The sequence below is a fragment of the Pan troglodytes genome, chromosome 9, assembly GCF_028858775.2.
Source record: "Pan troglodytes isolate AG18354 chromosome 9, NHGRI_mPanTro3-v2.0_pri, whole genome shotgun sequence".
Taxonomy (NCBI): domain Eukaryota; kingdom Metazoa; phylum Chordata; class Mammalia; order Primates; family Hominidae; genus Pan; species Pan troglodytes.
The window spans coordinates 7,982,642-8,006,479 of NC_072407.2; the positions used below are offsets into that span (position 1 = coordinate 7,982,642).

A 23,838-nucleotide genomic window follows, 5' to 3' on the forward strand; every position below is an offset into this window, starting at 1 on the left:
ATAAATATTCAATGTATATTTATTGAAAATCTTCTTGGTGCCAGACATAGTGTTACATGCCAATCATGAAGTAGAGAAAACTGCCCTGATATAACTGGTAAGGGAGATAGACCTTAAACAGGTAATCATACAAAAGTAGAGTGCTGCTGGGCATGGTGGTGTTTGTCTCCAGTTCTAGTTCCTCAGGGGGATAAGGCAGGAAGATTGCTTGAGCCGAAGAATTTCAGACCAGCCTGGGCAACATAGCAAGAACATTTCTCCAGAAAAAAAAGTACAGAATACTGTAAGAGCATATAACAGAGCCAACTTCTCAGTCTTAGTTTCATTTTAAAATGGGAATGGCTGGGCGTGGTGGCTCATGCCTGTATTCCTAGCACTTTGAGAGGCCAAGGTGGGACAATCACTTGAGCCCAGGAATTTGTAACCAGCCTAGGCAATCATAGCAAGACCCCATCTGCATACACACACAAAAATTAGCTGGGCATAGTGGCACATGCCTGTAGTCCCAGTTACTTGCTAGGCTGAGGTGGGAGGATCACTTGAGTCTAGGTGTTTGAGGTTGCAGAGAGCTATGATCATGCCACTGCACTCCAGTCTGGGTGACACAGTCAGATCCTGTCTCTAAAAACTAACAAATAAAAAACAATAAAATGGGACTGGCAAGTGCTGCATGAGATTGTGAGTATTAAACGACATAATGCATGTGGAGCCCTCGTAAATTGCCCTAGGGTACAGCAAATAAACATTAGTTAATTTCTCCACACTCCCTTGATGTTTTCAGGTATCCCCCCACCCTTGGTTAATTCTTCCCTCTCTCTCAATGTCAAAATGCTAAAGCTGACTAGTTTCCCTGAGAGAGGAGGGGACAGAGAGTGAGAGGAGAAAGGCCCTGAACTGATCTCACCAGTGCCCTGAGGATTCCAAAGGGGTCTTCCCAGCCTATTCCTCACTGAACTCCAGCTCCAGGAGCTCACCAGTGATCCACAGGGGTCTTGGCTTAGCCCCAGTCCCAGCCCCTTTAAGTTACCCTTAAATCTGAATTCTCTTTTGCCTCTGCTGTGGCTCCAGGGGACTCAGCCTTCTTGGGGCTCCTCTTGATCCTTTGGTCTTCCCTCTCTCAGCCAGCCTCAGGAGTAGAACACAGTTTCCTCTTCATTATTTCTTTCTTTTTTTTTTTTTTTTTTTTGAGACAGAGTCACCCAGGCTGGAGTGCTGTGGCACGATCTCTGCTCACTGCAACCTCCGCCTCCTGGATTCAAGCAATTCTCCTGCCTCAGCCTCCTGATTAGCTGGAATTACAGGCATTCACCACCACGCCCAGCTAACTTTTTCTATTTTTAGTAGAGACAGGGTTTCACCATGTTGGCCAGGCTGGACTCGAACTCCCGACCTCAGGTGATCCGCCCACCTGGGCCTCCCAAAGTGCTGGGATTACAGGCGTGAGCCACCGTGCGTGGCCTTTATTTTATTTTTTATTTTTTGAGATGGAATTTTGGCCTGTAGCCCAGGTTGGAGTGCAATGGCATGATCTCAGCTCACTGCAGCCTCCACCTCCCAGGTTCCAATGATCCTCCTACCTCAACCTCCTAAGTAGCTGAGATTACGGTTGCCTGCCACCCGCCTGGCTACTTTTTTGTATTTTTAGTAGAGATGGGGTTTCACCATGTTGGCAAGGCTGGTCTTGAACTCCTAACCTCAAGTGATCCACCTGCTTCGGCCTCCCAAAGTGCTGGGATTACAGGCATGAGCCCCTGTGACTGGCCTCCTTTTCATTACTCCTCTTTATTGCTGCCCCCCAAAACAAGTCCAATATCCCATTTTGTTGGCTTTGATGGGCCAGACAGGAGACAGCAGAAAGAACTAAAAAGAGGTAACAAATTAAACAAAGTTCTAGAGTCACAACCTCTGATCTTTTTTCTTTTTTTCTTTTTTTTCTTTTTTGTTTTGGAGATGGAGTCACGCTCTGTCACCCAGGCTGGAGTGCAGTGGCGCAGTCTCGACTCACTGCAACCTCCACCTCCCAGGTTCAAGCCATTCTCCTGCCTCAGCCTCCCGAGTAGCTGGGACTACAGACGAGCACCACCACGACGGCTAATTTTTGTATTTTTAGTAGAGATGGGGTTTCACCATGTTGGCCAGGCTGGTCTTGAACTCTTGGCCTCAAGTGATCTGCCTGCCTCAGCCTCCCAAAGTGCTGGGATTACAGGCTTGAGCCACCACATCTGGCCGATCTTTTGTTCTTGACTCTTTCAAGGAACTAAATGGATGAAGGGTGTGTGGACAATGGCCATGCCCTATCTTCCAAGAGGGTCCCTTCTCCCAGGCAGGCAGAACAATAGTTGTCCTGTTTGCCTCCAGGACAGCTTTGCATCTTTGACATTTTCTAAGCCCAGTGGTAGTACCCACATCATCTGGCATAATGCCCCTCCGGGAAAGTTCTCCTTCCTCAGTCCTGGTATTCTAAGAGCAACCCAACTATAGCTGCCCAGTTGATTCGGGATTCCCTGGGGAAATTTTCCCCAATTCTCATCTTTGCCATTTACTTGCTGTGTGATCCTGGAGAAGTTGCTGAATAATAATTTAGGAAAACAACTTTGATATGTTTTACATATGCTTTACACGTATTAACTCAATAAATATAACAAGTCTATAAGGCAGGTAATATTATTTCCATTTTACAGATAAGAATACTCACAGATAGGCCAGGTGAGGTGGCTCACGCCTGTAATCCCAGCACTTTGGGAGGCCGAGGTGGGTGGATCACCTGAGGTCAGGAGTTCAAGATCAGCCTGACCAGTATGGTGAAATCTTGTTTCTACTAAAACAAAAAGTACAAAAATTAGCCGGGCATGGTGGTGTGCGCCTGTAATTCCAGCTACTCGGAGGCTGAGGCAGGAGAATTACTTGAACCAGGGAGGTGGAGGTTGCAGTGAGCCAAGGTCATGCAATTTCACTTCAGCCTGGGTGATAGAGCAAGACTCTGTCAGTAGCAAAAACAAAAACAAAAACAACACAAAACAAAACAAAAAAACCTCACAGATAGCAAAATTGAACGTGTCAGTTTTAATTTCCTTTGTAAGATGAATCTAAATTGTGTTACACCTCAGGATTGCTGTGGATATTCATTACATGAGATAACATGTAAGCTCCAGGAGGGCAAGAAGTTTTGCTTGTTTTACTTAGTGCTATATTCCTAGTGCCTAGAACAGTGCCTGGTATGAAAATACTTTGCTCAGTAAATATTGGTTGAATGAATGATTGAATGTAGCACGTTTAGCATAATATCTAGCAGACAATAGTATCTTCCAAAACCATAGCTATTATTTAAACTTGATCTGTCTTGCCTGCTCACCTGGTCATCTAATCAATCACCAAATATTTCTCAAATCTGAACACTTTTCTATTCCCGTCATTATTGTCCAAATTAGACTTCAGGTCTTGCCCAAGGTCACACAGCGGTGAGCTGGGTTATCAGCACAGGTCTGTCAGACCATGTCACTTGTTTCCAGCTTCTACCTTTTCCAATACTTTCTCAACACTATTGCCAAAGCAATTTCTGCAAATCACAGTTACCTGATCTTGGTGTAATTCTTTAACGGCCCTGAAATTCCTTGCAGAATAAGAGCCAACATTTTTGAGCACGTTACTCTACGCGAAGCACTGTGCCAATTGTTTTACACTTATGAACTCATCTAAGCCATACAGGATCCTACTTTTTTCAGATGGAGGAATCGGAGGTCAGAGAGATTGAGTAACTGGCCCAGAGTCACACAGCATTGCTTGGATGTGAATCTAGGCAGTCTGATCCTAGAACCCCACTTACTCACCCACACACCCCAATCTGTGAGTCTGCACAGCCTCCCTGACTGCTTTAGACTGTTACTTGTCCTTCCTCTGTGCTCCCTCACCTATTCCTGTACCAATCCCTCTCGAGACATATTGACATGTACTAATTATCTCTACACACACACACACACACACACACACACACACTCACCCCATTTTTTTTTCCCGTAAAAATGGACCTCTTTGAGAGTAGGAACTAAGTTGTTACAAATAGGTGCTCAGTAGGTGTTAAATGAATGAATGAACATTGCAAGCAAGATTCTAGAACTGACTCTGAATGAGGAGATGATTCTCTGTGTGAAACTAGCCTAGGAAAAGCTGTTGCTAGAAGCTAAGGTCTCTCCTCACTCTCTACCCACCCAGACCTTGGGCAATTTCTCAGCGATAGCTATACTTTCCGTTTTTGGACACCAGGGAGCGCTACTAATAATGCAACCCAAACTAGGGGATTCCTAAATTTTTCTGAGCAGATTTTGGACTCTCAATTATTATTTCTAGCAAAGTCTCCCTCATTTTCTGAATGAAAGCTATTGGTAACCAGAAACCCTGTGGTGTGGAGAAAGGACAGTTATGCTGCTGTACAGAACACACATCATTCATTTATTCACTTAGCGAAACGTTTATTGAGTACCAGCTATGTAATGGGCAACCTAGACTGTGAAAATATAAAGATGAATAAAATGCAGCCCTTGATGAGCTCAGAGGCTAATGTAGAAGATATATATTTATTAAATAATCATAATTCAGCTGCGCATGGTGGCATGTGCCTGCAGACGCAGCTACTTGGGAGACTGAGGTGGGAGGATCTCTCGAGTCCAGGAATTCAATGCTGCAGTGAACTATAATTGCACCACTGCACTTTAGCCTGGGCAACAGAGTGAGAACCTGCCTCTAAAAGTAAATAAATAAATAAATAAAAAGAATATTCCTATTCAAAAAATAAAACTCACTTAAGTCCAGGAGGTTAAGGCTGTAGTAAGCCATGATCATACTACTGCACTCCAGCCTGAGTAACAGAGAAAGACCCTGTCTCTAAAAAAAAAAATCATAATCAAATTACGTAAGTACTCTAAGGTATAGAAGAAGACTGAAGAGACAGGGCAAGTCAGGCAAGGTGCTAAAGTGGGGTGGAGCTTTTGAGTTTTTCTAAAAATCATAACCCTTGATTTATGGTAAGGTAACATCATTGGTCAGGGCATGGATGCTTTTATTTCAGTTGAGCTGAGACTTGAAGGATGGGGAGGGAATCCCAAAGAAGAAAGCAAGCTTGGCTCTCACCTACCACTTTATCTCCTGAGCCTCAGTTTCTTCATCTTTAAAATGAGTAAAGTATTCCCCTCTTATCCATGGAGAATGTATTCCAAGACCCCAGTGGATGCGTGAACTGCATATAGTATCAAACTCTCTATATATTGTTTTCCTATACACATACCTATGATAAAGCTTAATTTATAAATTGCACACAGTAAGAGATGAACAAAAATAACTAATAATAAAATAGATCAATTGTGTTCTCTCTCTCTCCTCTCTCTGTCAAAATATCTTATTGTACCATACTCACCCCCCCCCCGTTTTTTTTGTTTTTTGTTTTTTTTTTGAGATGGAGTCTCGCTCTGTCACCCGGGCTGGAATGCAGTGGTGCAATCTTGGCTCTCTGCAACCTCTGCCTTCTGGGTTCAAGCGATTCTCCTGCCTTAGCCTCCCGAGTAGCTGGGATTACAGGCACGTGCCACCACACCCTGCTGATTTTTATATTTTTAGTAGAGACCAGGTTTCACCATGTTGGCCAGGCTGGTCTTGAACTCCTGACCTCAGGTGATCTGCCCTCCTCGGCATCCCAAAGTGCTGGGATTACAGGTGTGAGCCACTGCACCCGAACCCCATAGTCACCTATTTTTGGACAGAAGTTGACCTCAGGTCAACATGGGGACCACCGTGTAGCCCCTGTTTTATCTAGCAGAGCTTCTGTGAGGAAGAGATGAGATAATACATGTGAAAACTCTTGCAAACAGTGGAATAGAGGCATAAGAATTAGTTAATCCAATTTGATTTAGCCAACATCTTCAGAACATCTAAGCAAGGCCCTAAGATTAATGCAAGGGAGATATACTGCATAGGTATAAAAAGAGAGATGGGGAGAAAGCTCTCTGTTTCCTCCTGAAGCTTACAATATGTTGAGGGGGTCCTTTCTTTTTTTTTTTTTTTAAAACAGATTTTTGCTCTATCACCTGTGCTGGAGTGCAGTGGCAATCACAGCTCACTGCAGCCTCGACCTCCTGGGCTCAAGCCATCCTCCTGGCTCAGCCCCCTGAGTAGCTGGGACTACGGGGACACACCACCATGCCAAGTTAATGTTTGTATTTTTTTGTAGAGACAGAGTCTCACTATGTTGCCTAGGCTGGTCTCAAACTCCTGGGCTCTAGTGATCCTCCCATCTCAGCCTCCCAAAGTGCTAGGATTTTAGGTGTGAGCCCTAGTACATACCTGGGTTCTTGCAAGGGTCACACTTTTAGAAGGACGAAGCATAGGGGCTTATAGAGATGAGGGTCACAGATTCTGATCAGGTTTCAGAATTTTTTTATTTTGTAGAATATTAAAGCTGCACTGGGTCAATAATCTGGTAGCTGACCAGTTTATAGTTGGGGAGACTGAAATTCAGAGGGGAACTGACTTTTCTAGTGTCACATCGTGATCTTGGAGGCAGAGAAGACACCAGAAGTTTCTTCCTGTTGCCCAGGCTGTGGCTTTGGCTCCCAGGTACCATTTATTTGTTATTTTATTTTATTTTTGAGATGGAGTCTCGCTTTGTCACCCACGCTGGAGTCCGGTGGCGTGATCTTGGCTCACTGCAACCTCTGCCTCCCAGATTCAAGTGATTCTCCTGCCTCAGCCTCCTGAGTAACTGGGGTTACAGGCACGCGCCACCACGCCCAGCTAATTTTTGTATTCTTAGTACATATGGGGTTTCAGCATGTTGGCCAGGCTGTTTTCAAATCACTGACCTCAAGTGATCTGCCGGCCTTGGCCTCCCAAAGTGTTGGGATTACAGGTGTAAGCCACGGCGCCTGGTCATTTATTTTTATTTTTAATTGTGGTTAAAAAATACATAACATACATTTTGCCAGCTTAATTTTTTTTTTTTTTTGAGACAGAGTCTTGCTCTGTTGCCCAGGCTGGAGTGCAGTGGCGCGATCTCGGCTCACTGCAAGCTCCACCTTCCAAGTTCACGCCATTCTCCTGCCTCAGCCTCCTGAGTAGCTGGGACTACAGGTGCCCGCCACCATGCCCGGCTAATTTTTTGTATTTTTAGTAGAGACGGGATTTCACCGTGTTAGCCAGGATGGTCTCGATCTCCTGACCTCGTGATCTGCCTGCCTTGGCCTCTTAAAGTGCTGGGATTACAGGCGTGAGCCACCGCGCCTGGCCTCATGTTAATCATTTTTAAGTGTACAGTTTAGTCATGTTAGGTACATTCGCATTGTTGTGCAGCCAATCTCCAACACTTTTTTCATCTTGTAAAATTGAAACTATTCCCAGCTTTCCCCTCTCCCCAGTCTCTGGCAACCACTACTCTACTTTCTGTCTCTATGAATTTGACTGTTTTAGGTACATTCATATAAATGAAATCACAGTATTTATCCTTTTGTGACTGGCTTATTTCACTTAGCTGGCTGTCTTCAAGGTTCATCCATGTTGTAGCATGGTCAGGATTTCCTTCTTGCTTAAGGCTGTGTACTATTTAATTGTACGTATGTACCATATTTTGTTTATCCGTTCATCCATCCATGAACACTTGGGTTGCTTTCACCTTGTGGCTGTTGTGAATAATGCTGTTATGAACATGGGTGTACAATTTTCAAGACCCTGTTTACATTTTCTGGGTGTACACCCAGAATTGAAATTGGTGCATCGTAGTAACTATTTTTAGTTCTTAGACACCATTTTAGTGTCACAGGAAATTCGACAGCTTCCAAGAGGTTTAAGGTCTTGGTGTAAATTGGTAACAGACCCTGGCTTCCTGCCTCCAAGACCTGTTTGTTGTACCAAATAGATAAGCACCCATAACCCCGAAGAAATCATATGGTGGTGAAAAGAAATGCTGTAGTCGAGTTTGAAGGAAATTGTGTTAAACATGCTTTACTTTGCTCATTTCTTTCATGTTCTCTTAGGCAAATGAGTGCACAGGCAGGAGAGCTGGCTTAGGTAGAAATGATCAACTGTCAGTCTGAGTGATTAATCTGGGCTGCAGACATGTTTTCTGTGGCCTATATAAGGTTTTATCCTTTTAAACGAATTGCTAATATTTTTTTAAAAAGGATATGTCATATGAAAGTCCAGATTTCCATCTTCTCTCTCTCTCTCTCTCTCTCTCTTTTTTAAATTGAGACAGGGTCTTGCTCTGTTGCCCAGGCTGGAGTGCAGTGGTGTGATCATGGCTCACTGCAGCCTTGAGCTCCTGGATTTAAGCGATCATCCCCTCTCAGCCTGCTGAGTAGCTGGGACCACAGAAGCCAGATACCACTCATGGCTAATTAAAAAAATTTTTTTTGTAGAGATGGGGGTCCCACTGTGTTTCCCAGGCTGGTCTTGAACTCATGGGCTCAAGTAATCCTCCCACTTTGGCCTCCCAGAGTGCTGGGATTAGAGATATGAGTCACTGCGCCCAGCCCCATCTTCTCTTAATGACACTCCAGCAATACTAGGCCCATCTTTCTGCCTGCTCTCCACAGTCCCCACCACTCCCTATTACTCCTACCTACTTTTCTTAATTGAATTACCTACCTGCCCATTTTGCCATTTGAATTTAAGACCCCTGGCTCAGAGAATAGGTCTAGGAGAACCTAGGTAGGGTTTCAACTGTTCTGGTCAATTTTCCAATATTCCGGTATTGAGTATTAGTTTTTAGTATCTGAGTGTTCAAGTGAATTAACTCATGTAATCCAGCTTTTACAGAGCACTTACTATGTGCAGGGTCTATGGCTGGGTCCTAGTGTCACAGAGATGAATGAGGCACAGTCTCTGACCTGAAAAGTGGCAATCACTATCTGTTGGGGGAGGGGCAGACAGATGTAATGGTCCAATTTTGGCCACAGACTGATTTTGAAGGGGTGGGCAGAGTCAAAGTTTCTAAGGAGACACATTGAGCTGTATCTGGAAGAATAAGAGACCAGCTGCATGAGGAACTGGGAGCAGGGGAGAGTGTTTCATGCAGAAGCAACAGCAGATACAAAGGCTGTGAGGTGGCTGAGTTTGACGTGTTTAGGAACTTAACGAAGGCTAGTGTGACAGGAGCTTAACAGAGCCGGGAGAGTGGTAGTAGGTTACGTTAGCCATGTATTTTTATATCAACGGCCTAACCCTTAAGCCAGGCAGCTGTTGGGCAAATTCGTGTTCCCAGTCTTCAAAGGGCTTGCTCAGAACAGGTAGCTGGTTTAGCACTGTCAGTCAGAGGAGGGACTGGGCCTGATCCTTTCCTCTGCGTCTGGTGCCAAGGACAGGGCAGGGCACAGAGGTTTCAGTCAAGATCTGCTGACAGCACGCTTGAGAAGAGAACAGGAAGTGCAGGCTTTGTTGAAGGAGGCTCAGGCGTGGCTCTGTCTTCTTTGGCGCACTCATTCTCAAGTCGCTGACACCTCCTCCACCAGAGAGGTAGCTGGGAGAATGAGATGCAGGGAGGAAGCATTTACAGGCCCCACCGAAAAACCTTAAAGGGCTGAGAGCTTGAGGGCAGGTAGGAAAACGGGCTGTGAGAGCTAAGGGAGGGCATCCCACTTAGCTTGGAGGGGAAGGGAGGCGGGGTCAGGAAAGCAGATGGCACCCTTTAGCCCAGACTCAAGGAATGTGTAGGGGAATTTTAGCTTGAGTGGTTTGGACATTTCATTTTGCTTTCTGGCATCATCATTTCCTCAGAAAACACTCGCAGGCCCCAGTGGCCCTAGTGGGCCTCCCCCGGGGCGGGTCTTAGCTTCACTCCCCAGCCCTCTGCAAAAGAGCAGGCCCTCCCAGGAGCGCCAAGTCCTGTCTGCAGTTTGCTGATTTTCCCACCAGGGGCCGCTGCGCATGGGCGACGAAGCGCGCGGGTTCCCAAGCCGCAGAGAGGCGGAAGCCGATTGGTTGTCAGGCGAGGCGCGAGGGCGGAGCCTGGGAACTGGCCGGGAGTTGGGGGCTGGGAGCTCGCCCCCGGGCCGAGCCGGGTCCGGCTGTTGTCGCCTCAGGCAGCTCCTGGGAGGCTAACGTTGTGTCCTGGGCCTCTGTTTAGACAGCTCTAGAACTGAGGCGAGTGGAGCAGCACCAAGGCCCGGAGATCGGGGCAGGGCAGCTGCTGTCGCCGCCGCCGCAGGCCTGAGTTACCTGAGTAACTGCGGGTCAGGGACCCGCCCGACGGCCCGCGGTTGGCGCTGGAGACTCTCGGTGGGGAAAGGGAAGCTGGGACTTGATCCTTTGCGCGGGATCCTGGCAAAGACTAGCGCGGGCCGGGGGTCCGGGAGAGCCCGCTAGGGGCGGGGATTCCGGGGAGCCGTCTTCACCGGTTATTCCGGGATCCAGCTGGGCGCTGGGGCTGGCCCGCGCTTCGCTGGGGGCCGGGCGGCGCGGGGCGGGCCCGCGGGAGAGCACGCCCCCGCCCGCCCCGGGCCCGCCCCGCGCCGCCCGCCCGCCTGGAAGCCGCTGTCCTGGGCCTGGCCGGTGTGCGTCCGCCTGCTGGACCTGGGCACCGCCAGCCGCCTGGGCACGGGACTGGGCGGGGGCGCTGACCTCGGCCTAGGAGGCCCAGGATCCCGGAGACGCCCGCGCCCTCAGGACCCTGCGGGTCGCACGCCCTCCCCAGCTTCTGCTGCTCGCCGCTCTTCGGCAGGGCGAGGTCAGGTGCCCCCTTCTCGCCTCTCTTCTCTTCTCTTCCTCCTCCACTCCTGTGCCCGCGGAGACTCCGGCCGCCCCCTTCCGCAGGGGTGTAGTAATCTGCGGAGCTGACAGCAGCCCCGCAGCCACCCTGCCCGAAGTCTCCGGAAGCGGCACGAGCTCAGGCCGCCGCAGCCCCGGCGGACCCACCGTTGGACCTGAGGAGCCAGCCCTCCTCCCGCACCCAAACTTGGAGCACTTGACCTTTGGCTGTTGGAGGGGGCAGGCCCGCGGGTGGCTGGACAGCTGCGGAGCCGCGAGGGCATCTTGCCTGGAGACCGTCGGCTGCACTCCCGGGCTCCTGACTTTGCCTCTGGGATCCCGAGGTGTCCACATCAGACGCATGTTGACTGAGACCTAGAGTCATGGATGTATGCGTCCGTCTTGCCCTGTGGCTCCTCTGGGGACTCCTCCTGCACCAGGGCCAGAGCCTCAGCCATAGTCACAGTGAGAAGGCGACAGGAACCAGCTCGGGGGCCAACTCTGAGGAGTCCACTGCAGCAGGTAAGGCCTTGCTGCGGGCTGGACTGGGCTGGAGGCTTTGGCTCAGGACTGAGTGGCCCGAAGTGGGCAAGTTGAAATCTAGGTTTGTACATGTGAGGTTCATGGAGGATTCACACATGGCACTGCCTGTTCCAAGTAGTTCAAGAAGTTCTTTCTGGTCAGTAGTCATGGCAAATGCCTGTATCTTTCCTGAACAACTTTCCTCATCCCCCGCACTCGAGATTTTTTTTGTTGGCAGTAAGAAGAAGCCTTTGGGGCAACTTGACCTTTTAGATCAGCAAGGAAAGACCCCATCTTAGGCCTACTTGTCTGGAAGAATGGCCTGGTGAGATGATAAGTTCATTGCTCCTATTCGGTTTTAGTACTGAGCAGCATGGGGGAGGTTGGGGCCACTTATGTTGGAAAGGGAAAGTTAAGGCTGGGCCAACTCTGTTGCCTGAAAGCCTGGTGTTCAGGTGTGCCTATTCCAACAACCGTGGGAACCCTAGTCCCACCCTTCCCTTAGGTAGTCTTGTCTCTTTGCTGTGCGCATTTGAAATATCCAGGCAGTTTCTTAGATGGAATCCTGTTTACCACTAGGGTGTTAAATGGCCTTTTCTTGAGATAGACATGATATAATTCCTGGGACCACTTGTTGACTTATTCTGTTTCTTCTGACTGATGAGGGTGGGAATTCCATGCTCCAGGTTTTTTTTTTTTTTTTCCCCTGAGTCTGCTTGCTAGGGAAACCATGCTACTTTTGATCTGTCATGGTTTTTCCTATGCAGTTGTGAAGGCTTATCAGGCAGCAGGAGCCCTGGTATACTTTTGCAGTAGAAAGGAACACTTTTATGTTTTGTTTTGTTTTTTTGAGACAGGGTCTTGATCTGTCGTCCAAGCTGGAATGCAGTAGTGTGATCACAGCTCAGTACAGCCTCAAACTCCTGGGTTCAAGTGATCCTCCTGCCTCAGCCTCCCGGTAGCTGGGACTAAACACAAGAGCCACTGGGCCTGGCTAACTTTTTTTTTCTTTCTATTTTTAATTTTTTGTACAGACACTGTCTCTCTGTGTTGTGCAGGGATCCCTCCCAAAGTGCTGGGATTACAGGTGTGAGCCACTGTACCCATCAAGGAACTCTATTAAAATCCAGTCATTTTACATAAGGCTTAGAAGATCAGTTCTCTTTTCCCATTTCTCTCACCCTTGGCTGTGATCTGCCCAAAGCTGTGACCTGCAGCGTGGGGAGAGTTTATAGATGAGTTGTTTCTGAGCATAAGCAAGTTCAAATGAGGGAATGGCTCAGTGGGCACCTGCTGATACAAGTCAGAAAAGGAAATATAGGTCATGGTGGCTGGGGAGTTTCATGGATGGATCCAGAAGCTGGCTTTGGTGGTAGACCCTTTATTGGGCAATACCCTTTTAAGTTCCAGATGTTCCAAGAGGTCTGGTTTCCAAATGAGGCCAGGGTTGCCCATGTGTAAGTAGGATACCTGGCTGTTGCTTTCTAGATAGATTCTTTTTGCCTATTAATCCTGTCTCTCCATAGAGAGTCTCCTTGACCTTTGAGACCTGGCTGAAAGCTTGGTTCTCATTGGGCTATGAAGGGAAAGACTAGTGGGCAAATGTAGATTGAACTGTGAAGTAGACCTAATTATCATCTCTTCCTGTCCCTGTGACATTCCTATTTATAACTGATAATATGTCTTTTTTCACTCCAAAATATGAGTGCCTGACATAAAATGAATATTTTTTGGAGAGTGGGTGTTCTATATTTTAGACATAAGCTAAAGGGATGAAATTTTGAATGTAGACATTGGCTGGCTATTAGGAAGGTTTTTTTTTTTTTTTTTTTTTTTTTCGCCTGAAGTAAAAGGCATTCTAGCCTTCCTCAGGACCACCCCGTGACTTGAGCTTTTGGAGACAATTCTTCACACAACATATATTTCAGAGGCCTGGCTATGCTGATTATACCACTTAGGCCTACTCATGCTCAGTTTAGAAACTGGTTTCTGTTGTCACAATAATAGTGAATTCCAGGGAGGAAAGTCTCAGAGAGACCCTAGGTGCTGTGAATGCCTAAGGTTTGTGGAAACCTGGAGGTTCTAGCACTATTGTTGTGGTAGGTTTTCCCCTTGGGTCTACCTGGGGTTTTGTCTTTGACTCAGTCAGGGACTTGTTTTTCCAAAGAGGTGGTTCATATAGACTGGGATCTGCAAAAGAGTTTGGAGAGAAACTTTCTATGCAACTAGGAACTCTTGCATCCTTTCCGGCCTCTCCGTATCCCCAGAACACAGGAGGAGCTTTACTTGCTCTTAAAACTACTACTTTTAAAAATCAGATTCAACATACCCAGTCAATTTGTGTGTTCTCTGCAGTTTGTATTTTACAATTACATAGCTGTTTTTCCAACAGAGTCTCACAATAGCCCTGTTACAATGCAGGGCAAGTGGTATTGTCCCCATTTTTATGGGTGAAGAAACCTGGGCCTGTGCTTGGTCTTTCTTATAGGCAGGTCTTCTGATGCTTAAGTCTTGGATTTCTTCCATCTTCTCAGGTCCTGCCCTGTTAAAGGAGTGCTAGGCAGGGCTGGAGAATGTTGCTTTCCTTCTGACAATTAGGCAGGCCTTGGTGACTCTGTAGCCGAGAGCCAAGAAAAGGGCTGCACTTTTTTTCTGCTCTGGAGAGTCTTTTGCAGGGGCCCAGAGAATTTGATTTTTTCTCTTTTGGATGTATATACCCATCTGTCTCTTTTTAGTTAGTTAAAATATTTGATCCTAAGATTGATTTAGTTAAAATGCTTATGGCTTTAGCATGCATACAATAAACACTATGAAAGCCTGATTCTGCAGTGAAGGCAGGTGCTCTACAAGGAGGATCTCTCATTGGGCCGTGGAGAGGCCATTCCTGTCACCCTTTGGCTCTTTAATACCTGTACACCCAGCCATGCTAGGTCACTTTCTCAGTAAAGATCTGTGCCTGCCTGTGCTACTCTGGGGCTTGCGTTTCTGAAGCTGGCCTGATACGGATGCTTGGAACCGTCCTTAGACTCTAGAAAACAACAATGATTTCTGTAGAATGTGCATGTGGGACCTCAGGTGGAGTCTGGAGTTATGGCTGCCAGTGTTGGAGGTATTGAGGGCCTCTAATCAGGAACTGTGGTTTAGTTCAGTGTAGCTAGGACAGGGCCTTGGAGGATAGGCATCTAGGCAGTGTGCAGAGTGCAGGCTGGCTTCTCAATCAACCTCTGATGGAGTGGCAGGCCAGAACCCTGCCTCCCTCCCCCAGCTAGTTGCTGCTGCCTCCAAGGCTATAAATGGCCTGGCCATCTTGGTAGCTATGCTAATTTTAGCTGAGGGTGGCTCCCGGAACTGGGCTGGGGCCAAGAGCAGGTAGGTGGGGCTTGGCTGAAGCTAATACTGGGGCCTGGGGAGAGGGACACACTAAGCCTGGGGTAGCCAGGATATAATCTGCTCCCAGGCCTCAGCTTTGACAATCACCCTTAGCTAGGTTAATTGATTCAGCAAACATTGAACAATGCCAGCTTATGTGGTATTTATTAAACAAGTATTAATATTTGAGTGCCTTCTCTGGGCTAGGTCATATGTTCCTGTGGGGATTTAAGGATGAACAAAACAGACATGTTCCTTCCCTCATGGAAGTTACAGTCTTGTTGATGAGACAGATAATAAACACATAAATAAATATATTATCTTGTGGAAAATGTCATGGAAGAAATAAACAGGATGCTATCATGGAGAATGAGAGGGGAACAGGGATCTAGTTAAAGCCTGAACCTAATTGTAGGACAGATTAATACAATAACATCAATGATAATAATAGCAACTAACTTTTTTAGAGCTTACTGTATGTCAGGCACTATTTAAACATTTTGTTTTATTAAATTCTTATTACCATCCTGTGTTATATTGTCCCCATTTTATAGATGAGAAAATTAAATCATAGAGAGGTTAAATAACTTGCCCATGTTTACACAGATAACAAGGAAGCCAGAGTTTGAATCCAGGCAGTCTGATTCTTCTCTCTACCTCTACTTTAGCCACTCTCAAAACTTTGTGATAAATCTGCAATAGAGGTATTGTATATACATGCAGAAAGCTGTGGGAAGCCCAGAGGAGTAAGTGACTAACCCTGCCTGGGAGAGCTGGGGGAGGCCTTACAGTTTCTTTGTAATTTTTCTCAGATCTTGAGATGAAAAGCGGCTGCCTAATTCAAAGGTTACGAGATAGAAACATCAGTTAGTTCATCCCACCTATTTTTACATATGAGGAAACTGGCATCCAGAGAGGCATTAGAGGTTTCATGGTGGGTTATTAGTAGAACTAGACTAGGAAATTTGAGTCAGGGACCTTAACTTAAATCAGTTTTTCATTTTATAAGTCAAAATAATGGGTGCTCACTGCTTGCTTTTCACTGTGGAAGGAACTTAGGGCTACTGAAGAAGTCTACGTTTTGTAGGGCCACATATATTTAGGGAATATTAAATACAACATAATGTACAGGCTTAATGATGTGCAAAATCAGGCAGTATAGACATTGTAGGCTACGGGTTAAAAGAGATCTGTGTGGGCTGGGCTAGACTAGGTGGCTGCAGAGGGCTTCCTGGAAAGGAGGGGTTGGGTGGAGGCAGAAGAGAACAGGAGAGAGTAGTCTGACTTGGGGAGGTTGGAGGAAAGGAGGCATTGTAAATATCTGGTTTCACTGTTTGGTGGCTGGATGATCATTAGGCAGAGTTGCTTCATTGTTGGCTAGCTACCTCACATGAGCGCCCATAGGTAGGAAGATTGCAGTCATGTGTGATCTAGTAGTGGTTCTATTTTTTTTTTTTTTGAGATGGAGTCTTGCTCTGTTGCCCAGGCTGGAGTGCAGTGGCCCAATCTCAGCTCACTGCAAGCTCCACCTCCCAGGTTCATGCCATTCTCCTGCCTCAGCCTCCCAAGTGGCTGGGACTACAGGCACCCGCCACCACGCCTGGCTAATTGTTTTGTATCTTTAGTAGAGACAGGGTTTCACCTTGTTAGCCAGGATGGTCTTGATCTCCTGACTTCGTGATCTGCCTGCCTCGGCCTCCCAAAGTGCTGGGATTACAGGCGTGAGCCACCGCGCCTGGCCTCTATTTTTTACCGTAATTTAGAAGTAATGATGAGTGTAAATAATACTTTGAGATATCTGTAGCAATGTAATGTGATATGAAAACATCTGTTGATTTCTATTGATGACAAAATCACAGTTATTGCTAATATTATTGTGGTTGGTTGCTCCATATGTAATTGAAGGAAATGCTAACTTTCAGTAAGAGAATATTGAAAACAAAGATGTAATTTCATTCCCATCCAAATTCACAGGCCTCCTGAATTCTGTCTATGGGCCCCTTAGGGATATGGGGCCTTCGTGTTAAGAACAGCTCTTTGGCAAGGAAGTGATGAGATCTTGTGGAGGGGAGTAGTTTCCTAGGTCTCTACAGGACTTGAGTTTCAGCCCCAAGGGGCCCCTCTGGTTTCCTGCTGGGTAACCTTTGATATACATTGCTGAGTGGCTTTGTGGGCATGCTGTGGTACATTTCCCTTTGTGGAAAATGATTCTTTGGGAAACTCAGCAGGTCTGGTTGTTGTCAGGCTTTTAGGGAGAAAAAAAGAGACCAAACTGGGCCTCCAGAGCTTTGTTGTTGCTGTTGTTGTTACTGTTGATTAAAAAAATCATGATATATTAAGATATACAACGAAGTATAAATAATAATACATTGAATACCCTCAAATGACTTTGAAAAAAATTGTGGACTAAAAGCAGGAAATCATCCCAAGACCTTGTCTTACCCTAAATTCCCCCTAAAAAGTAAGACCTGGGATAGGAACTTGCAGAGAGTTTATTTCGGAGAAGTGACTTCAAGAAATGAGGGGTGGGAGTTGTGAAGAATGAAACAGGGAATGGACAGGTGTACTATGGAGCTAACACCACTGTGAGCATCTGAGGCTCAGTGTCACTTAGAGACCCTCTGAGAAGCCTTGTAGAATGCTCTGTAGAATTGCATTCTACAGGTGATAGACGAGGGAAGTATTTATCCACCACCTCACCTTCACTCGCCAAGGGTTATCCCAGGAGGTGCTACCTCTTCTGTACTCCAGAGTTGCATATGCATCAGAATGACCGAGCAGGTTCCTTTAAGTACTGCATATTGGCCATCACACCCGGCTAATTTTTTGTGTTTTTAGTAGAGGCAGGGTTTCACTGTGTTAGCCAGGATGGTCTCGATCTCCTGACCTCGTGATCTGTCCGCCTTGGCCTCCCAAAGTGCTGGGATTACAGACGTGAGCCACCGTGCCCAGCCAAGTAGTCCCCTCTTATCTGTGGTTTCAGTTACCTGAGGTCAACTGAGGTCTGGGGGTAAAAAAAGTATATATGTGTGTATAAGATACATACTTATACATATATAAGTATATCTGTAAGTACACACACACACACGCACACACGTATTTTTTTGAGGTAGAGTTTCGCTCTTGTCACCCAGGCTGGAGTGCAATGGCACCATCTCGGCTCATTGCAAACTCCGCCTCCTGGGTTTAAGCAATTCTTCTGTCTCAGCCTCCCAAGTAGCTGGGATTACAGGTGCCCGCCACCACACCTGGCTAATTTTTGTATTTTTTAGTAGAAACAGGGTTTCACTGTGTTGGCCAGGCTGGTCCTGAACTCCTGACCTCAGATAATCCACCTGTCTCGGCCTCCCAAAGTGTTGGGATTACAGGCGTGAGCCACCACGCCTGGCCACACATGTATATATTTGAGACAATGCATGTGTGTGTGTGTGTGTGTGTGTGTATGTATTTGAGACAGGGTCTCACTCTGTCACCTAGGCTGGATTGCAGTGGTGTGATCATGGCTCACTGTTGCCTCGACCTTCCTGGGCTCAGGTGATCCTCCCACCTCAGCCTCCCAAGTAGCTGGGACTGCAGGCATGTGCTGCCATGCCTGGCTACTTTTTCTATTTTTTTGAAGAGACGAGGTTTTTCCGTGTTGCCCAGGCTGATCTTGAACTGTTGGACTCAAGGGATCTTCCCAGCTTGGCTTTCCAAAGTGCTGGGATTACAGGCATGAGCCACTGTGCCCCAGCCAAATCTGAAAATATTAAGTGGAAAATTCCAGAAATAATTCATAAGTTTTAAATTGCACACCATTTTGAGTAGCATGATGAAATCTCATGCTGTCCTGCTCCGTCCTGCCCAGGATGTTAATCAACCCCTTTGTCCAGCATATTCATGTACCATAGGCTACCTGCGCTTTAGTCACTTAGTAGCCATCTTAGGGATCAGATCGACTGTCTTGGTGTCACAGTGCTTGTGTTCAAGTAATCCTTATTTTACTTCATAATGGCCCCAAAGTGCAAGAGTGATTGCTGACATATTGTTACAATTATTCCACTTTATTAATAGTTATTGTTGTTAACATCTTACTAATTTATAAGTTAAACTTTATCATAGGTATGTATGTGTAGGAAAAAACATAGTAGGTATAGGTTTGGTGCTATCCACTGGGAGTCTTAGCATGTATCCCCTGAGAATAAAGGATGACTACTGTAGTTTCATTGTCTTACTTCAGCTATACCCAGCCATCATGCATAACTCTGGTGTGGCCAAACCAGGCTTTTATTCAAGGCTTACTGTAGGCCATGGGGAGACTGTTAATAAAGTCTGGGTGCTAATATTTGACCTTAGCTCCAGCTGTACTCTCTTACTGAGTATAACCACCTCCCTAGCTTCACCTGCAGTCTTGAAATGGCTGAGCAAATGGGCCTGGTCCCCACTGTATTGGTTACTTATTGGTGTATAACAAATTATGCCAAAACAGAGAGGGTTAAAATAATAAGTATTTATTATCTCATAGATTCTGTGCATCAGGAGTCTGGATATAGCTTGACTGGGTACCTCTGGCTCAGAGTCTCTCATGAGATGGCAGTCAAACTGTTGGCTGGGGCTGAAGACTCTATTTGGGGGGAGAGTGTTTGCTTTTAAGCTAATTTACATGGTTGTTGGCAGGCCTTGGTTCCTTGCCATATGGGCCTCTACACTGGGCTATACTGGACATGATGATTGGTTTCCCCTAGAACAAGTGGTCCAAGAGAGCACAAGAGAGAGTGCCTAAGATGGATACCTCCATCTTTTTATCATCTAATCTTGGAATTGATAGGCCATCACTTCTTCTATATTGTGTTTGTTAGTAAGTCCAGCCCATCCTCAAGGTGAGGGAATTACATAAGGGCATGAACACTAGGAGGGCAAGGACCGCTAGGGATCATCTTAAAGGATGCCTCTGACATTGCCCAAGGGCCATGCTCTGGGGAACAATCACTTCTAGGTTCTGTGGCCTTTTAGTTTTTCTTTGACTTCCTTTGCTTACGACCTAGAGTCTTGTGGAGTCTTTTTATACTCCCTTTTATATTGTGTCTCTTGGTTCATGCATTACTTCATTGCTTTGACATGACCTATCCTTTTTTCCTTCTCCCCGGACTCCTGGGCTCCAATTAGAAACTAGCTTTTTATCCTAGGCTGTAGTCCTGCCTACTAACTTTTTTTGTTTCATACCTTTTATTCTGGAGCCCATTGTACAGCCACTGACTTTGGAGGCTTTACTACTCCAACTTGGCTTCTGAGAGTTAGATTTGTAGATGGCATTGAATTGGGACTCACAATGACAGATGAAAAACTTTATTCTGACTTTTTAGGCCATTGGTGTTAGGTGCTAGGACTGAAATCCTAGTATGTGAAAGCTGGAAGGGGTTTTAGAGACCATCTCTCCCAAACTTCTTATTTACATATCAGAAGAACAAACTTACCCAAGGTTTTTGTAAGCCAGGGCTAGAATATAATTTTCTCTGATTCTCATTCATATGTTGTTCTCACTCTGTTGTGGAGCCTGTCTACCCTAATGGAGCCTGTTTGGGTTGTTAGGAGGTCTGGGACCTACACAGAGGAGAACCAGGAAGCAGTTCACAATATTATATTATGTTCACAGAAATTGGTCTGGGTACAATTAGGGATATACAAAGTCAAATGTCAAGTGCTGCTTCTTTGGACCTATCCAGCTAGAGAGCTTTTTTATTAGGCACAGAAAAAGAAGCCCAGCAATATCTGTTTCATATGGTGCCTAATATATGCACCCTATACCACTCTCTTGACAATATCTGTTCAGAGCAATGAGGAATCTGTTTGCTGGGATGTACAGAATAGGCATCTGAAGGAGACAGGTCAGAGCCTTATGTTGTATGTCTCACCATTGAGCTGTTCAGCTGGCTCCATTATGGATTTGGGGCCTCCACAGGCAGGGTAAATGTATTAAAAACTTTGTGGGGTTACTCGTGGCCACCTGGAAAGTGCCAAGGGGAGGTTCTCTGGGCATTGAGAATTTGACAACTTTGCCTATGTTGATACAACTTGCCAGAGCAGGCGAGACTTGAAGAGGGATGGCTGTGGTCCTGTCACGTTTATCAGAGTGGAGCAGATTTCTTTTGTGTGAGAAGTCATGCAAGAAAAATCCGGAAATGAGCCAACAGCACTTAAACTTTTGTTTTCTGCTGGGGAGCATGGAATAGAGAAGGTGCAGGTTCTAAAATTTCTCTATGGGTGGTGGTTGCTTTCCTGACACAGAGTTCCAGCCCCAGACCACTTTACTCACTTCATCTCCCTCTGTTGCCCTTGCTGCATTCTTGGCAAGCCAAGCTTTTTTCTTTGTTCTGATCTGCAGAACAAACTTTTATTTATACTGCTTCACTTTTGTTTTTACTTACGTCATTTAACTTCCTTCAGAATGTCTTTATTACCTGTCCTTCTTTATTTCTACTTCCAGTCCTCTATGAAGTCTTTCCTGACACTAATTCTAGCTGTGAGATACTGCTGACCTGTGAACAAACTCTGGTAGCACTTACTATCTGCAGTGCTCTCTGTGCACTTCACACCCTGCTTATGCCACTTACAACAAGAGGCAGCTTGCTATGTCTTTTTTTTTTTTTTTGTGACAGAGTCTTGCTCTGTCCCCTGGCTGGAGTGCAGTGGCGTAATCTTGGCTCACTGCAACTTCCGCCTCCTGGGTTCCGGTGATTCTCCTGCATCAGCCTCCTGAGTAGCTGGGATTACAGGTGCGTGCCACCATGCCCAGCTAATTTTTGTATATTTAGTAGAGACGGGGTTTCACTATGTTGATCAGGCTGGTCTTGAACTCCTGACCTTGCGATCCGCCTGCCTCGGCCTCTCAAGATATGTCTTTTACAGCAAGCTAGTACCTAAGAGCACTGGGCATTGGTTTGAGTTCTTGGTGACAGTAGGACAGTGTGATCCAAACTCTCAAATGACAGTTTCCTCACTTGAAAAATGGAGTTATCAGCACCATAAGAGAGGGTAAAGAAAGAAAGAAAAGAAAAGTAAAAAAGAAATTAAAACTGTATTTTATTTATTATTATTATTATTTTTGCATATTTCCTTGTCTCTTAAGGGCAAGAGCCATGTCTGGTTTGTTGGCTGTAGTCCATATCCTCAGTACCTATGAGAGTGCTGGTCAGAGAGTATGTGCCCAATAGATATTTGTTGACCAAATGAATAACAATGAATTGATCTTTGGATTGAATAGGTGGGGAGGGAGAATACCAAGTACTTGACATCAGTTCCTATAAAACTGTTAGATGAGCATGCCCTGGGATTGGGATAGAATTCATATGCTGGGTTTTCTGAGGAGTTCTGTAGGGATTATTTTTCTGCCTGACCTAGTACTTCATCCCTATTTACTAAGCACCTACTGAAGCTGTGCTCAGTGACAGTTATCAGTCATAATGAGGGATGGTTTGGCTATTGACTTTGGTTGGCAGTTTTTGTTTGCCACAGCAATGACTACCCTGAGCAGGTGGCTGCAGTAGGAGTGGAGAACTGTGCTTGAAGAGGACATGAAACCTGTAGGCAAGGCCTTCTTGGGTCTTCCTGCTCCCTGTCTTTGGTTCCATGGCCCACATGGGTTTACCTCAGGTCAAATTTGAGGCAGCTGAATGAACAGAATGAACTTTCACTACTTTGCTGAGACTAGCTTGTGGAACGGAGGAGGAAACCTTTCATGGTTCCCACTCCTGGGCTTGTTGTGCAGCAGAGAGATAGGATAGTCCTGTGAAGATTGCTGGCTTTTTAAATGTTATCTCTGATGCTGAGAACTCCAGCCTGAGCAGGCATCACCTCAGCTTTCCTTCAAGACGCTGGGGAGGGGCCTCTTGGGAGACGTGATGGAGGAGACAAAAGAATAAAAGCAACTGTGCTGTCAGCACGGCCCAGTAAGGGCTTATCTGACCCTTTCCTCTGTTGGCCATATACACAGAGCTCCTGGCTGCCTTGTGTTGATCTCTGGCCTAGGTAATGACCAGAAATCTCACTGGCAGGCAGGCAGGCAGGCAGGCAGGCAGGCAGGCAGGCAGGCAGGCAGGCAGGCACGCAGGCAGGCAAGCAAGCAGGCAGGCTTTCAAATCTCATGTGCCTCTAGTTTTCTCAGTGTGATTCAGTAGCTCTGCTCCTGTTTGGCCTCTCTGGGTTATCTCAGGCCTCTCAGGAAGCTCTCAGAACTCTTGTCACTACAGTGTATGTTCGAACAAATGTGTCTGTGCTTGCCAAGTTCCCAGAGCTGGGCTTCTGAAATACAGCAGCCAGGGGAGATGGGTGGCCTTCAGGTGTAACACACACACACGGGTTAGAAAGCAGTGTGTGTCTGTGTGTGTATTTGTTGCTGGGCGGTCGCGTTTGTGGAGGTCTTGTTTCAAGAAACTTTTGCTGACAAGAGCAAAGGTCACTGGAACTCACACTTCATATCTCTGAAGAGATAAATATGTAATTAAGACAACTGAAATAACTTCCATGGTAAGAATGATGATGACAGCTACTATTTATTGTGCACCTTTGTAGGTGTTTTACATCTGCAAGACAACTCTTAAGGGTGGATATAGCTCTCATTTTACTGATGAAGAAATTGTAACTCTGAGAACGTAAGGTCATTTTCCCAAGGTGGCGGAGCCAGGATTTGAAACTAGCTTTATCTGATCCCAAGACCAAAATTGTTTCTATTTTTGTTTAATAACTTGGTGTGGGGTGGAGTGGGGGGGAAGAAACAGCTATCTGAGTTTAGAATTTAGGTGGAGATAGGCATTTTGATTAAAAATTATACAATTTATAGGACTGTTAAGTGGTGTTAGTTTATTCTATCACCCAAGTGGCCTGGGAAACTAGGATTAGAGGTGGGATGGGAGATGGAAAGAGAGGCTGTATTTTACTTATGAATTCTGAGTAGGTAGTACCTAGCTACAGAGTGGTGTATATTCAGTTTATATTATAACTATCACCCTGGTTGAACTGTTCTGAATTTAAGCCTTGGGGTAGGGGCTGTGTCTTTGTAGTTAGTGTTCTTTATCTCTTTAGTCAACATTTAGCATGTTTATTATGTGTTATAAGACAATCCCTGCCCAGTAGAAGGACTCAATACAGCAGGAGAATTAAGATGTATGCTCACATTTTATATTATAATAAGAGCTTCTATTTATTGAGTACCTATTCTTTTCTCTTTTTTTTTTTTTTTTGACGGAG

At 45.9% G+C, this 23,838-nt stretch overlaps 1 protein-coding gene and 1 long non-coding RNA gene across 15 annotated transcripts in view; one reads left to right on the forward strand and one right to left on the reverse strand.

Moving 5' to 3' along the window:
- Positions 1-8,734: 8,734 nt before the first annotated feature.
- LOC134807228 (uncharacterized) lies at positions 8,735-10,433 on the reverse strand. The gene is made up of 2 exons (XR_010147120.1): positions 10,198-10,433; positions 8,735-9,499 (listed from the first exon to the last, which is right to left on the reverse strand). It is a non-coding gene; the product is annotated as an uncharacterized LOC134807228 (long non-coding RNA).
- A 22-nt stretch (positions 10,434-10,455) lies between these two features.
- The window catches only part of STIM1 (stromal interaction molecule 1), a 228,216-nt gene continuing 214,833 nt past the window's right edge, over positions 10,456-23,838 (forward strand). For 9 of the 14 annotated variants that reach the window (XR_010147119.1, XR_008537950.2, XR_008537951.2 and 6 more), the window contains exon 1: positions 10,464-11,247. Coding sequence is in view for 11 of the 14 variants with exons in the window: in XM_024346924.3 (XP_024202692.1) it covers positions 11,109-11,247 (139 nt within the window). In the remaining 3 variants the exon portion in view is untranslated. Of the gene's footprint in view, positions 11,248-23,838 lie in introns of all 14 variants that reach the window. The other 5 variants (XM_063782662.1, XM_054661934.2, XM_063782665.1 and 2 more) reach the window with 3 other exon arrangements.